Source organism: Barbus barbus, assembly GCF_936440315.1.
Source record: "Barbus barbus genome assembly, chromosome: 13".
Taxonomy (NCBI): domain Eukaryota; kingdom Metazoa; phylum Chordata; class Actinopteri; order Cypriniformes; family Cyprinidae; genus Barbus; species Barbus barbus.
In genome coordinates, this window is record NC_136741.1 from 22,953,310 (window position 1) to 22,968,516 (window position 15,207).

At 37.6% G+C, this 15,207-nt stretch overlaps 1 protein-coding gene across 4 annotated transcripts in view; it reads right to left on the reverse strand.

The window, feature by feature from the left end:
• LOC306878832 (uncharacterized protein) overlaps window positions 1-15,207 on the reverse strand; it is a 70,219-nt gene that overhangs the window by 14,337 nt on the left and 40,675 nt on the right. For all 4 annotated transcript variants that reach the window (XM_079431389.1, XM_079431390.1, XM_079431391.1 and 1 more), the window contains exons 73-102: window positions 15,148-15,186; window positions 15,028-15,063; window positions 14,811-14,933; window positions 14,357-14,566; window positions 14,187-14,222; window positions 12,832-12,876; window positions 12,611-12,724; window positions 11,690-11,761; window positions 11,553-11,597; window positions 10,783-10,818; window positions 9,565-9,600; window positions 9,448-9,492; window positions 9,226-9,258; window positions 9,030-9,092; window positions 8,643-8,678; window positions 5,294-5,374; window positions 5,074-5,142; window positions 4,913-4,948; window positions 3,372-3,431; window positions 3,108-3,152; window positions 2,984-3,019; window positions 2,780-2,875; window positions 2,498-2,623; window positions 2,261-2,332; window positions 2,097-2,132; window positions 1,178-1,237; window positions 1,045-1,089; window positions 635-670; window positions 450-485; window positions 17-73 (exon numbers count right to left, since the gene is read on the reverse strand). In XM_079431389.1, coding sequence (XP_079287515.1) covers window positions 17-73; window positions 450-485; window positions 635-670; window positions 1,045-1,089; window positions 1,178-1,237; window positions 2,097-2,132; window positions 2,261-2,332; window positions 2,498-2,623; window positions 2,780-2,875; window positions 2,984-3,019; window positions 3,108-3,152; window positions 3,372-3,431; window positions 4,913-4,948; window positions 5,074-5,142; window positions 5,294-5,374; window positions 8,643-8,678; window positions 9,030-9,092; window positions 9,226-9,258; window positions 9,448-9,492; window positions 9,565-9,600; window positions 10,783-10,818; window positions 11,553-11,597; window positions 11,690-11,761; window positions 12,611-12,724; window positions 12,832-12,876; window positions 14,187-14,222; window positions 14,357-14,566; window positions 14,811-14,933; window positions 15,028-15,063; window positions 15,148-15,186 — 1,860 coding nt within the window. The remainder of the gene's footprint in view (window positions 1-16; window positions 74-449; window positions 486-634; window positions 671-1,044; window positions 1,090-1,177; window positions 1,238-2,096; window positions 2,133-2,260; window positions 2,333-2,497; window positions 2,624-2,779; window positions 2,876-2,983; window positions 3,020-3,107; window positions 3,153-3,371; window positions 3,432-4,912; window positions 4,949-5,073; window positions 5,143-5,293; window positions 5,375-8,642; window positions 8,679-9,029; window positions 9,093-9,225; window positions 9,259-9,447; window positions 9,493-9,564; window positions 9,601-10,782; window positions 10,819-11,552; window positions 11,598-11,689; window positions 11,762-12,610; window positions 12,725-12,831; window positions 12,877-14,186; window positions 14,223-14,356; window positions 14,567-14,810; window positions 14,934-15,027; window positions 15,064-15,147; window positions 15,187-15,207) is intronic.

Consider the following 15,207-nt stretch of genomic DNA (forward strand, 5'->3'; position numbering starts at 1 on the left):
AAACGATTTGACTCACGGTTTCTCCTTTCACTCCTTTCTCTCCTGGAGGTCCCCCCACCAGCTGAGTATCTCCCTTAAAGATACAAAATCAAATACAGAAATATGCAATCTATTAAATATGTAAAAATAACAGTATAATATATTCAATATGCAAAATAAACCCCCTTTTAGGATGATACAAAACCCTGCTACTTCACATAATAATCACATTTGACGGAGTTTATTTTGCGATAATTACCTGACTGTACATGATTCTGTTTATTACATGGCTACAAATAAATAAATGCACATGAAATATTAATTTGCTTTTAAATAATGTACTATTTAAGAATAATTAAGTTTAGCTATCAAATTTATTAGCTATCATTGAAAAATATTGGAATGGACCAAAGAGAATCAAGTATTCCAGGAAGCTGTATAATAAAGAAAGATGATTTTCCAAAAAATACCTTTTCTCCTTTAATTCCTGAAGGACCTTGTTCGCCCTGTGAAGAATTGGTAGTTTATAAAGTTTAGTTTATAAAATATGTGTACATAAAGGAATGTATTTCATGAGTTTTTTTTGTGTTTTGTTTAGCAAAGTAAGGAGCAAGCCTGAGCCAGATTGTAGCAGTTGATGAAAAGTTATACACACCTTATCTCCTCTGTTTCCTTTGCTGCCAAGAGGACCCTGTCAGTGGGACAGACAGATGAGTAGAGGAGAAATCTTATTTGCCTGATCATTTGTATGCATTTGTAGATAGAAGACGTGCAGTGCTGCAAGAGGCCTTGGCTCATAATGGTTTTGAAATTGCAGCGAGTGGGAGGCGAACACATCATAGCCCTGAATATAAAGTGTGACGAATACAGTGTTCGTACAGCTATCACTCTGCCTGCATCTGCCTTTCCACATCTAGACGAGGGCTCAGATCAATGACACCCATCAAGAGAGACTGACTGTTACTGCCTGACTGACATCAATATGTGTAGAAAACAGGATGTGGTGGGGTAAAAAATAATGAGTAAATGCAGAATGTTGTAAACGGAAAGTAGGAGTGTATTTACAGTAAGGCCTCTCTCTCCATCTGTTCCAGCCCGACCTTCTTCTCCCTACAAAAATTAGACAGATACACACACCATCACAATCTGATATGCATACAAACAAATGAACAAGAGATGGAGTCATTGTGGACATTACCCGAGGCCCTGGGTCTCCTCGATCTCCTCTTAAACCTGGCACTCCTATACCAATTTCACCCTGAATGTGGAGGAAAAAGAGAAAACGGGTAATGATGACTCTGTGTGTCATGCAGTGCACTTCATTTTTGTCCTTGTAAAACCTTACTGAACAGCTCTGACTGCACAGAGACACGCTGGTTTCAAAGTTTTAGCTTTTTAGACTGGCTTCCTTATTTCCAAAATAAACACAAATAAATTGGCCCTAAAAGTTTAAAACCAATTTTAAAAGTGCTTTTATTTTGTATTTTTCTACCTTTAATTACAAATGATATAATCAGTAAAACAAGTTTAAGTAAACAGGTTAATCAGCATGAATTTCAGAATGCCTTATTTGGTATATCTGTATATTGGTTTAGTGACCTTTGAGACCGTAAATGACTGTGAAATGTTTTTTGATGTACCAGTGCGACTGAACCGATTGAAGCTCATGAATAAATTAACACCCGGTAGGTGCCAAATGCCAGTAAAAATTGCAAAGACTATGACTGAATTATGTACATTTATAGTCGAACGCATAACGTGCTTCAGAGTACACCTTAAGGTCTATGAGGGATCTTCCACAAAAATGGAAGCTCTATGCTTTAATGATTGAATGCAAAGAAATGAAGACAGCCATAAATATTAGTATTGTAATTTTACTGTTGTAAAATATAACTGTTATTTATTTTCTGCAGCTGGTCAAATTAACTGAAAATATTTTATTTGGTTTAACAGAAGGTAAACTCCTTTGTCATGACTGATTTCTGGCAGAAAAGCTCCATTCTCTCATGCCTACTTGTGCATGACTTCAACATTTTTGACTGTGCTGTTAAATATTTTAAATAAGGAGCACAAGTGCTCCTAAAAATTGTAAGTCCTGCAAGCAGCACGCCATTTACCTTATCGCCCTTCAGTCCTGCAAGGCCCGCAGTACCCTAATATGAAGATAAAGACATCATTGAATACCACTGAGGAAGAGACACACAGTTATACTTGCTATAAGAAACACCTTAATGCTAATACTTATACACAATTATTTGATTTTAGCATGTCTGTGACTTACTGGGGGTCCAGGGGGCCCAGCAGCTCCTGGTGTTCCTGGGTTTCCAGCTTTGCCAATAAACCCTTGAAGACCCTTACAAGCACCAAGAGGAATTGCGATCATTGGATGCAGCCAAATTCAGCAAACGTGTTTGTCTATGATTGTATTCAACCTATTTCTTTATGTAGTGATAGTAATTCTAAACATATGTTGTTTTTAGTGTACATTTGTCTCTGTATGTGCAGTGACTCTACGAACCCTGTCTCCTGGTGGTCCATGAGGTCCTGGCTGACCTGCTTCACCTCTCTGACCTGCCAGTCCTGGCGTGCCACCTAATCCACGTTGTCCAGGAGGGCCCAGAGGACCTGGTAAACCAGGGTCACCCTACAACAGATTAAAAACTTTAATTTAATATACAAACTAGATTTTACATTCATGTTTGTCACAGAAACAATGTGGGATGAGTAATGTGCCAAAATTTACACTTAGGGTTAGAGTTCTGTTAGCAAAAGTTCTGTAACAATAAAATGAATCAATTACCTTTAAGCCAATGGGTCCAGGTTGTCCTGGAGGCCCAGGCATTCCCACACCTGCCTCTCCTTTGACTCCTTTGAGCCCTGGTGGTCCTCTCATTCCCTGAACAATGAATGTGAAAGAGTCTTTTAATGATGCATATATTATAGTGGAGATGAAACGGATGGCGGTGCTGGCAGTTCTGCCTCTGAAGTTACTGCTGGTACTCACATTCTCACCAGGATCTCCAGGATCACCCGCAGCACCCTGTGAGAAAATAACACTTTAAAATCTATTTCCACACATTGTGCATTGCCTTGTTTGTGGCCACTCTTCTCAAAATAACACTACTCACTCTTTCTCCTTTGATTCCCGCTGGCCCTTTGTCTCCTTTTGGACCCTAAAACACAAAACAGCCAATCAATATGTGTATGAAATGTGAATTCAGAATTAGTTTTACAAATGACATTAATGATGAAGGATGGCTGACGACTGAATACTGAATGACGGCATACTGGGAACAAATAATGGGGCATATGCTAATGCAGATCATGTAGATCAACAAATATAAACCTCAGAAATGTAAAATAAATAAATAAACAGAATGAGTCAAACTCACCGGTGAACCAGAAAGGCCTCTTTCTCCAGCAGTACCTGGCAATGTCAGACCAGGAGGACCCTTAAACAATCATGAGTATATATGAGTTAATAATGTGGTATATATGAGTTAATAATGTGGTATATTCGTGTCAGAAATAACAAATATATGGCCCATTATCTACAATCTATGTCATGGCACAGTGCAGTGCCATCCATTTCCCTCAAGAGAACTGGTACTGTACCAAATGGATGGATGCATTGACTGCCTGTGTGCTTCAGTTCTGTTTATTCCGTTCATGTTTTTTCAGGAAATACTGCACATTTCTGAGAACATGCTGTACGTATTTTTCAGGTATTATAAAGATTCCATCATTGGTGAAACTGTGGATGGCATCTCTTGACAGATTAGTAACTCCTAGAAGTATTCAGCTGTAAAGTGAAAGCGGGTGATGGATTTTGCCTGAGGCATTTAATGTGCAATGGGCCACAATAGTTTACTTCCCTGTCCCTGTCCTGTCATAGTTTTGTCAATAAATGTGGTATATATATATATATATATATATGGAGCACATCAGTGCCAATATCTAAATAAACTCACACAATAAGGCACAATTACACAGGATTTGTGTCAGAGAGCTGGCAGAATGCTGAAAAAGAGGGTCATAAAGTTTGCACAAAGTTTCCTCACTGTATCAGTTTTTTAAGGTTTAAAGTACAGCTACATAGAGCTAAATCTATTAATCAGACACACAAAGGCACATTAAATGATTGTTAAAGCTTAGTGGCATGCTGTAAGTTATCACAGACAATAAACAAAAATGACATTTATAGTAATGCACTTAGAAGTCTATAAACCAAGGTGTTCAAAGCAGAAATAGGCAGCTTGAATTTTTGTTAAAGAGGTATTAATTCTTCTGAACATGAATGTGTGTTATTTGACTTGTAATGTTGTCTAAATACAGCATTTGAGGTGAGCCTACTGTTGTTGGTCGATAAACTTCTGGTTATTTGTTACCAACATAATTTCTGCAGGTGAATTTGTAAAAAAAAATGGTGGTCTCATTGCATGTATCTTGTGGAAATTATCATAATTACTGGCTTTACATGGTTTGTGTTATGAAATACATTAAACCTCTTTGTGCTGGCAAACAATTCAGGCAGCAAACAAAATAACCAAGAAGTTAACGCAACTAGATGGAAAATACATAGAGACAGTCAAAAAATATTTAAACTTAGTATGTAACTACATACCTGAGGATCAAGGAAAGCTTTTTATCCTTAACAGTCATAAAATATTAGGTTAAAGTAAAATAAAATAGAGCCTGTCTACTTGGTTTGAACAAATTAAATTCTTCACTTGTCCGCAATTTACTTTAATACTGTGTGCTGCTCCTCAGTTGGCATTTGAGTACGACGACACTGAGAGAAGATCTATTGAAGAGCTCACATATATGCTGCTCTAACATTACATTTGCTTCAAATGAGATTATCTGTCATGCAGGTGAGACAGGTTGATCTTCACACAGTGTTCGCTATGATGTAACCATGGCAACAACTCACCATCTCACCCTTCGTTCCAGGGGGTCCGGTGACAGACTGCAGAACACAGTGGAAATAAAGGGAGAGAGATAAATTGACACTATGCTTTTAATTCCCAACACGCTCAGTCAAACTACACATTACGTGGAAATCCACACATGCAGATGAACATATGGACGCACCTTTCCTGGTGGACCGCTGTCTCCCTGCTCTCCTTTTAATCCTGAGGGGCCGATGGGTCCGGCGATACCCTAAAAGAAAGTGACAGAGAGTAATAATAAGACAGAGAGAGCGGTTAAGTAGTGAAGAAAAGAAAGAAGCAAAGAGAACATGAAAAAAGGTGCAGAAGATAATAAAATTAACACACATCTTTGTAAACGTCAAGGGCATATGATCACTCACCTGTTTCCCAGATAACCCTGGCAGGCCATCTTTCCCTGGAACACCGTCTCTCCCTGGGACCCCAGGCTTGCCCCCCTCTCCCTGTTTATGCCATCATGTTAAAGATAACCTTGTTACTCAAACAAGTGCCATGCCTCAGTCACATTGAGTGAGCAAACAACAGTTTTCAGTATCACTTATCACAAACACAAACAAAATCCATTTCTGTGCAAGGTAATATATGAATCCTGCAGATAAAGTAACTGAATATTGTGTATTCCTTGAAATGTGTTTTTTTAAATTAAATTCTTCCCTTATTGTTTGAATCAGATACTAATGTCAACATTTGTTGCTAGAAACAGCTGCCAGCATTAGTTTATATATGAATCAATACATTATATGTAAGCATTATGTTCTGTTTATAAAAAAAAGAGTAAAAAAAAACAATATTCTGATACAAACTTTTAAGAACAGAAAATTTGTTGATAACATTGTTTATGTGAACACATTCTAATCACTGAAAAAATAAATTTTCAAAGAGTAAGTTGAGTGTTTTAAAGTTGAGAGCAACTGAATGCATCACATAAACATAAAATATTATTTTTGCCACTAGAATACTGACTGTTGTGGTGCAATGATATTTGCTAGCTAATCTTCAATTTTTCTATAATTTTGAACTAGATCGGTAAACAAATAATCCACAGTTAATTAAGGCAATTAATCAATTAAAAATACACTTAAGTAGGCTTATGCATGCTCTAAATCTCAGAGAGAATGTATAAACAGCAGATATGCGTGTATGTGTATATATACTGTATGCATGTATGTATGTGTATGTGTGTGTGTGTGTGTGTATATACAGTATATATATATGATATAAAGTTGTGGTCAGAATTATTGGAACCCTTGGTAAATATGATCAAAGAAGACTGTGAAAATTAACCTGCTTTGTTAATCCTTTTGATCTTTTATTTAAAAAAATCACAAAAAGCTAACCTTTCATTGGATAATAAGAATTTAAAATGGGGGGAAATATCATTATGAAATAAATGTTTTTCTCAAACACACGTTGGACACAATTATTTGCACCTTTTTATTCAATACTTTTTGAAACCTCCATTTGTCAGTTTAACAGCTCTACATTTTCTCCTATAATGCCTGATGAGGTTAGAGAATACCTGACAAGAGATCAGAGACCATTCCTTCATCCAGAATCACTCCAGATCCTTTAGATTCACAGCTCCATGTTAGTGCTTCTTCTCTTCAGTTCACCTCACTCATTTTCTACAGGGTTCAGGTCAGAGGACTGGAATGGCCAGCAGAAGCTTGGTTTTGTGCTCAGTGACCCATTTTTGTGTTGTTTTTGAGGTTTGTGTTTTGATTATTGTACGGTTGGAAGATCCAAACATGGCCCATTATAAGATTTCTAATAGAATCAGTCACTTATTGATTTTTTATCTGTTGGTATTTGATAGAATCCATGATGCCATGTGTCTGAACAAGATGTCCAGGACCTCCAGCAGAAATATAGGCCCACAACATCACAAATACAGCAGTATATTTCATTGTACACATGGGGTACTTTTTATCCCTGTGTTCACCAAACCCATCTTGAGTGTTTGCTGCTAAAAAGCTCATTTTTTAGTTTCATCTGACCATAGAAGCCAGTCCCATTTGAAGTGCCAGTCCTGTCTGATAACTGAATATGCTGGAGTTTGTTTTTGGATGAGCTAGGAGAATTTTTCTTGAAATCCTCCCAAACAACATGTGGTGATGTAGGGGCTGTTTGACAATTTTTTTTTAGGTTTTCTGACCCCGAGACTCAACTATTTTCTGCAATTCTCCAGCTGTGATCCTTGAAGAGTCTTTAGCCACTCAAACTCTCCTTCTCACCGTGCATTAGGACGATATAGACACACGTCCTCTTCCAGGCAGTTTCATTACATTTTCTGTTGATTGGAAATTCTTAATTATTGCCCTGATGGTGGAAATGGGGATTTTCACTGCTCTAGCTCTTTTCTTAAAGCCACTTCACTAATTTGTGAAGCTCAATTATCTTTTGCTGCACATCAGAAATATATTCTTTGTTTTTTCTCATTGTGATGGATGATTAAGGGAATTTGGGCTTTGTTTTCCCTCCTATTTATATTTCTGTGAAACAGGAAGCCATGGCTGGATAATTTCATGTTCATAATCACCCTAGAGTGCTCAAAATTGTAAATATGAATGGGAGTATACTTCAGAGATATTTTACTCTTAAGAATTTCTAGGGGTGCCAATAATTGTGTCCAACGTGTGTTTGAGAAAAACATTTATTTCATAATGATATTTCCCCCCATTTTAAATTCTTATTATCCAATGAAAGGTTAGCTTTTTGTGAATTTTTTAAATAAAAGATCAAAAGGATTAACAAAGCAGGTTAATTTTCACAGTCTTCTTTGATCATATTTACCAAGGGTTCCAATAATTCTGACCACAACTGTATATAACGACCCAATGGGCCAACTCTCGCCATGCTTTCCGATCTTCTACTTTCTTTTTCAGCTGTTCAATGCCCAAGTCTGTGTCACTTCTAACGATATCAAGCCAACGTGTTTTTTAGCGGCCTCTTTTCCTTTTTCCGCTAACTATACCAAGTATCATTTCATGTTCTAGTGAAGCTGTTTGCATCACATGGCTGAAAAAGGTAAGACGCAGTTTTGTAATTTTGCCTTCCAATGACATCTCTGGTTTGATACGCTTCAGAACCACTCTATTGGAAACCCTTGCTGTCCATGGTATCTCAAGAGCCTTCTCCAACATCATAACTCAAAGGCGTCTATACTATTCTATATATATATTTTTTTTATTTTATTTATAAGTATGTATATTTGTGTGTGTGTGTGTGTGTGTGTAAATATATAGCTTATTAAATGTTTATGTATGTGTATTAGCAAAAGAACAGGAGAACAGAGAGGCACTTCATATAAACTAGGTCATATTGCAAAGTATCACAAAATATAATACACTTCCAAGCGATACATGCATCACAATATCATAATTGGATTGTGCCTGAAACAGCACCAAACGCGACCGAGACCAAATGTGTCCATCCGAGAAAGTGAATTGCGGTTCAGTTTCAATCTTTCTCGCACCTCATAGAAGCAGTTCTGACTGCTCTGTGAAACAGCTATATTGCTTTTCCAATCCAAAGCCAAGTGCTCTTACACAGCTAACACTTTTTGCCTTTTGTTGATCGAACATTCAACCACGCATTGCCTCACCTTCTCCATTTGACCAATTAGTTGAAGAGGGAAAATTGTAACAGAGGAATTTTCACAATTTGAAATGCTCTGTAATATATATTGTTCTGGTATGTTTATTTACTCACCACTTGTCCTGGAAGCCCTGGAGGTCCTTGTGGTCCCTGCAAACATTAGAAAGTGCTGCATTCATCCCTACTCAGACAAATATAAATCACCCTTATCTAGAACAATATGTATATATAAAACACACAGGATCTATTGAACATCAACAGTACACTGATATTAAAGTGCTGAAATAGGTCTAAACAAGGAGGAAAAACATTTTGCTTTCTGAAATGTAAGGGCAAACTGAAGACTAAAAGAGTCAAGGATAAATAAGGCACAGAGAAACAGAGCATGTGAAGAGGCTCTAAGCTGAAGCTGCAGAGATTGTCTAATGACCTCTGTGGAGAGACAGAGGTCAAACTCCTCTGAGTTGTTGGAATGATTCCAATATTGAGGTTTTATCTTACTATTGCTCCTGGAGTGCCTGGAGGTCCAGGTAACCCTCTGTTGCCCTGAGATCCAGGAGGGCCCTTGAAGAATGAAGAGGAAAGATTGAAGAGTGAGTAAACTCTGCTGGGTTAGTTATGTAACTCCAAAAACACATTGCTGTGTATCAAATTGTCTGAAGCAAAGTGTCCATCGCTACTCAGCAGGAAAACTTACTTGAACTCCAATGCCTGGCTCTCCTTGGTCACCCTAAACATGACACACAAACATGTGAACATATACACACAAATTGTATGTGTTATTTGCATCTTCAATGCCAAAGCTGAGGAAATCAGGACACAAATAGGGACAAAATAACTTTCATGCTATTATGGTTGATTTAAAATGACTACTAATTAATAAAATTATAGGGTCCATGTCAAATAATGCAACATTAACCTTCACACCAGGAGCCCCTGGGGGTCCATTTCCGCCCATCGGTCCCTGAAATATCAAACCAAAGGTTAGAAAAAGGATTTTTTATTTGAGTATGTTCATTAAACCAAATATACTTACAGTTGGTCCTCTTATTCCTGGTTCTCCTGGATTCCCCTGTGCAAAATACACATTTGGTATGAATAGCAGGCTGATACAATTATGAAGAACACAGATACACACATAAACATGTAAACAGCACACACAAGCTCTGAACGGACAGACATACTGTATACTTTACTTTTGACAAACTGTACAAACACTGGACACATATACAACTTCAAAAGTTTAGGTTCGGTAAGATTTGTAAAATATTTTTTCAAGAATTCTCTTATGCACACCAAGGCTGAATTTATTTGATCAAAAATACAGTAATATTATGAATATTATTATAATTTAAAATAGTTTAAATTGTTTCTATTTTACTGTATTTGAAAATGTAATTTATTCCTGTGATGGTAAACCTGAATTTTGCAGTCTTCAGTGTCACATGATCCTTCAGAAATCATTCTAATATGCTGATTTGGTGCTCAAGAAACATTTCGTATTATTATCAATGGTAAAAACTGTTGTGCTCTGATGAATATTAGATAATTTATTTGAATAGAAATATTTTGGAATATATTAAATGTATTTATTGTCACTTTTGTACAACTTAATACATCCTTGCTAAATAAAAGTATTACTTTTTTCTTTCAAAAAACAAAACAAAACAAATCACAACCTTACTGACCCCAAACTTTTGAATGGTAGTGTATAAATCTTACAAACATTCACATTGCTTACAGAGACATAAAACATACTATATACTTCCAAACTCACTCAAATATCTAACAGACATACACAAATGCACAAATACACACAAACAAACTACAGAGACAAGGACGGCCCCCTTCCCAATGTTAGCAAAGCAGCCTACAATCTCAGCCACAGAAAACCTACCGGTCTGCCCAGCACTCCTGGGAACCCAGGAAAGCCCTAGAGAGAGGAAGGAAGGGATGGAGGGACAGGAAGTGTAGAGAGAGCAGAGGTGTGATGGTCCAAATTTCAAGTGGAGTGGAATTAGAAGTTGAAGGGAGTGGGATTACAAAAAGGAGTGGAGGAGGAAAAGAGGAGACAGAGTGGTTAACGGATAGAAGCAGTGCTGCATTGCTACTTCTGTGTTGTTTATCTATGGAGCCTCAGGCAAAAGAAGTCAGCTAGTGCTCACAGCAAGGCCTAGTACTCGCATCAAAACCCCAGTCTTTCCTACAACAGCAAGCCCAAGAGAGGCTGCCGTGTTGGGATGATGTTACTCACAGGTAGGCCTGGTGGACCGGCCGGTCCCTTCAAACCCTGCTCCAGAGGAGAATAAATATGTGAGTGAGAGTCAAAACTCTCCTCTTCCCCACTAATTCTAGACTCTATTTTCATCTCCATTTCATGAGTGACAGCATGTTTTCATACTGTATGGCTACTAAAATGCTATATACATGATTTATCTATCACAGTAAGTGATGAAAAGCAATCTGAACTGAAACTTTAATCTGGTTTTAAAGTTCTGCAGAATTCACAAAACATTACCAGGCTCTGAAATGACAGTGAGATTTGTGGGACTCACCGTTCTCTGGTCATCTTACTGTGGTTTGTCGAAATTAGAGTAGACCAATGTGCATGACTGTTATATCATAGCAATGCATTAGGCATCATCGGAAGGTGATTCCTGCCTGTGCTAAGGACATTCTGGTTCACAGATAAGTATCAGGTCCCTAAGTATCATTTACAGTTTCAGTTTGTGTGACTTTTTTTTTGCCTGTTTTATCATCCACCAGACAAAAACTGTCACATCACTTAAAAAAGTAACAGCACAATTCTCCACAACAAGCCACTCTATCTACAAATGGTGCGGGATAAGTTACACACCAAAGTTTAATACTTAGTGTATCTATCTAATAGGTATGAGCAAAATTAATAATGATGCTTGCCTTAGCACACATCAAACAATAACATCAACATTAATTAGACACAGAGTAATTAAAATTCATTTTAATAATAAACTGGCAACATAGCCACTGGAATTTGTTTCTCACCGGCTTCCCATCCGGCCCTGGTTTTCCTGGCTCTCCTGGACTTCCCTAAGATAAAAGTACCACAGTTTTATTGTAAAATTAAATAAATGGAGACTAAGTTCTATTGTCAGTTTAGACCAGTAAAAGGGTATACTCACTGGGGAGCCATCTTTTCCACTTTCTCCACTGGCTCCTCTGTCTCCCTTCTCCCCACGAGGACCTGTGTACCCCTGTGAGAGGAACACAGCACAGATCAGATCATCAACTAAGGTCACAAAATTATAAGGTAGCATGCTGCCACACATATAAACAGTGTATCTGCAGGATTATTTAAATCAAATTTAAGACTTTTTAAGACCTACACAAATAAAATGATTACCATATGAGCAGGGTAGGGCAATGTCTATGGTAACATGTTAAACCGTAAAATGACTGTAAAAAGCATGATCTACAGTTCAGATAAAGGTTTTCACAAAAACAAAGTTTTATAAAATGATAAACTTCACATTTTAGCCTTTAAACCATTCAGAAAGGGATTCAAAAGTCAAAGGTATCAATTATTATATTAATTCAAACAATTATTATGTATCAATTATTATATTAATTTAATAACAAATATATCTTATCTCCACCAGTTAACATTTACAACTCTGCGTGTAATACAAAATATTGGTGATTCGCTTTGGTCAGAACAAAAACAGCAGGCTGGCTTTTTAAAAATGCACATTCATTCTCTGCCAGTAGGAGGCACTTTCGGAAGACAGAAATATAGCAGTTTCCCTGGTAATCGCAGTACATAAAGCAGCAACACCTGACTTTGAAAGATACAGTGCTCAAATTTCTTCAATTAAATTGCAGTCTTTTGAAGTTTAATTGTCACATTAAGCTAATTTGAATTCTTATATTGCAAGCTATATCATTATTCTTGTCTTTCCATCCCCAAATTTAAGACTTCTTGAAATCATAATTAAAAATTTTTTGTAACATTTAAGATTTTTATAGCCTTAAATTTAATACAACTAAATCTAAGACTTCTTAAGGCTTTTTAAGGACTCTGATAAATGTTTCAGAACCCTCACCCTCTCTCCTGTAGGTCCAGGAGGTCCTACTGGACCAGCCTCTCCTCTTATACCTTGGGGGCCTGGAAGACCCCTTGGACCAGGCAAACCATTCTGAGCGGAGACAGAATCCCCCTCAACAAAGAAAAAAATGCTCAAAATGTTAGTATACATAAAATTGACAACATTCAATTCTCAATTTTCCTTAGTGCACTACAAATGTGAGCTTTATTTTGTTTTACCTTTGGTCCTGGAGGCCCCCCTAGGCCAGGTAATCCAGCCGGACCCTAAAAACAAGAGAAGATTTATTCCATATGAAAACAAGAAAGTAGGGTTTGAAAACACACCAAGCACCATATGCGAGAAAAATTCTCTGGTTGGAAATTACACTTTATACTAGGGCCGGGACTTTAACGCGTTAATTTAGATTAATTAATTACACAAAAATAACGCGTTAAATTTTTTTAACGCATTTTAATCGCACTTATTTTTGCACCGCGGAACGTTTCTCACTGGATGAGTTTCGGCGGACCGATTATACTGGAGCACCAACTAGCGTTCAGAATTCCAAGAACGGAAAGAACGGACTTGCGTTCTCGTGGAGACCGGTCTTGCCAAGCTTCCTTGGAAGAACGAACTCGGAAGGACGCGAGAACACAGAACACACACTTATGAGAACTGAGATGTACTGCGTTCTTGCTTAACTGACGCATAGTCTCAGCATAAGCAGCGACCAATGAACAATAAATATTACAAAATGTCATAACTTATTAAAACATTTCATACTATTATAGATATTACTTTCATATAATTGTATTGTTTTATTTTACAGCGTTATATGTTTTACTGTTAAGATTCATTTTAATATGCCAATAAAAATGCAGACTTTCTCCGGGTCTTATAACTTTATTAAAATGAACCAAAACAAAACGATTAATATTTACTTTCAACTTGAAGAGCCGTTAAGTATTTGTGAGAGCGACTTTAAAGCTTACAGGCTTCCGTACACCGGCCACCCACAGCGTTTTCTGGGATTTCTAAAGGCTGATTCTCTCAAGTCTGCACTCGATGCATCCTCAGTTTCAAGAACATATCCGGGCACTTTCATGCATCCTCTGTACTTGCGTTCTTGAGAATCGGAACTGAACTTTGACGGTTAATGATGACGTAGAACGAGAACACAAGGACGCAAGATCGCTGAAGAATGCATATTGAGAAACAGCCAAAAACAAACCACAGTGAACATGGACAAAGAAGCTGATGAGACCGCTTTGGTTGGCCCTGTGGATGGGAAATTTAAAAATCCATATAAAAAAAACTTACTTCTCACTGTTCTCAGGTCAAATATTTATATGCGATTAAAATGCGATTAATTTTGATTAATTAATTACAAAGCCTCTAATTAATTAGATAAATTTTTTTAATCGAGTCCCGGCCCTACTTTATACATATATTATGAAAGAAAATGCACCAGCAAAATAAATGTGTTTATTTATTTTTACTGGAGCAATTTTTTAATTCAACTTCCATTAGCAAGTGAGGCAAAGTTAATTTTGGATCTTGCATGAGCATGCATGAATTATAGTAATGTACTTACAGCTAGCCCTCTGTCCCCTTTCTCCCCTTTTTGCCCCTGTAACAAAGACAAATTTTAATCTCATTTCTACAATATCTTTATATCAAGAGTTTTATTTAATCAACTCCTTATCTCCTAAAAGATGTAAAACAGCTATAGTAACAAAATACCAATGTTCTTTTTCTCTTTACCTTGTCCCCAGGTCTGCCAGCTTCTCCAAGTTCACCGGCTCGTCCTGGTACTCCTGGGATACCTGGCTTTCCGGGTTCACCTGCCTGTCCTGGTGGACCCTCTGGGCCTCTTTCTCCAATTGCCCTGCCTGGAGGACCCTGTGAGCCAGGAGGCCCTTTCTCACCCAGCTCTCCTTTGACACCTCGTTCACCCGGAAAACCCCTTGCACCCTGAAAGCCAGTATGCAAGGAAGAGAGAACAAGGTTTTAAAAAGATAGAAGAGGAGAGGAGGAGACAGGAATGAAATATAGAGTTGCTTGATGTTTTCTAACCAGAAATACGTTTCAGCACCATGGTCAGTGCCCAATGAGTTTTGCACGATTTTCATTGCAAAAGGTACCATGACACACAACTCATCCAACTATTAAGCTACCAGAAACCTCTCTGTTGCACATATGCAAGATTTTAACTCACATCTGCTCCTGGAGGGCCTTTGGATCCGACATCTCCCTTTTCTCCCCTCTTTCCCTCCGTCAATTCGTTGAACTTTGATACCAGATTGCTTCTGTCATCAACTAATAGTTTCAGTTCTCTGACCTGCAATGGAAAGTGTATGCAAAGAACAGGGGAGAGGGTGACATGTACATCTACATACAAACTCTGTCAATCATTTTGATAAATTTGTCAGTACCTCAATGCCAAATTCTGACAAAGCTCTCTTCACATCCTATGACAAAACAGGGGGAAAACAACATTAGTCATCTTGCCAGCCATGTATGTGTGACTCTGGATATGTGAGCGTTTTCCTTACCACTACAGTTCCTGGTCTGCCATCCTCTCCTGGATCACCCTGTCAATCGAAAGTTGAATT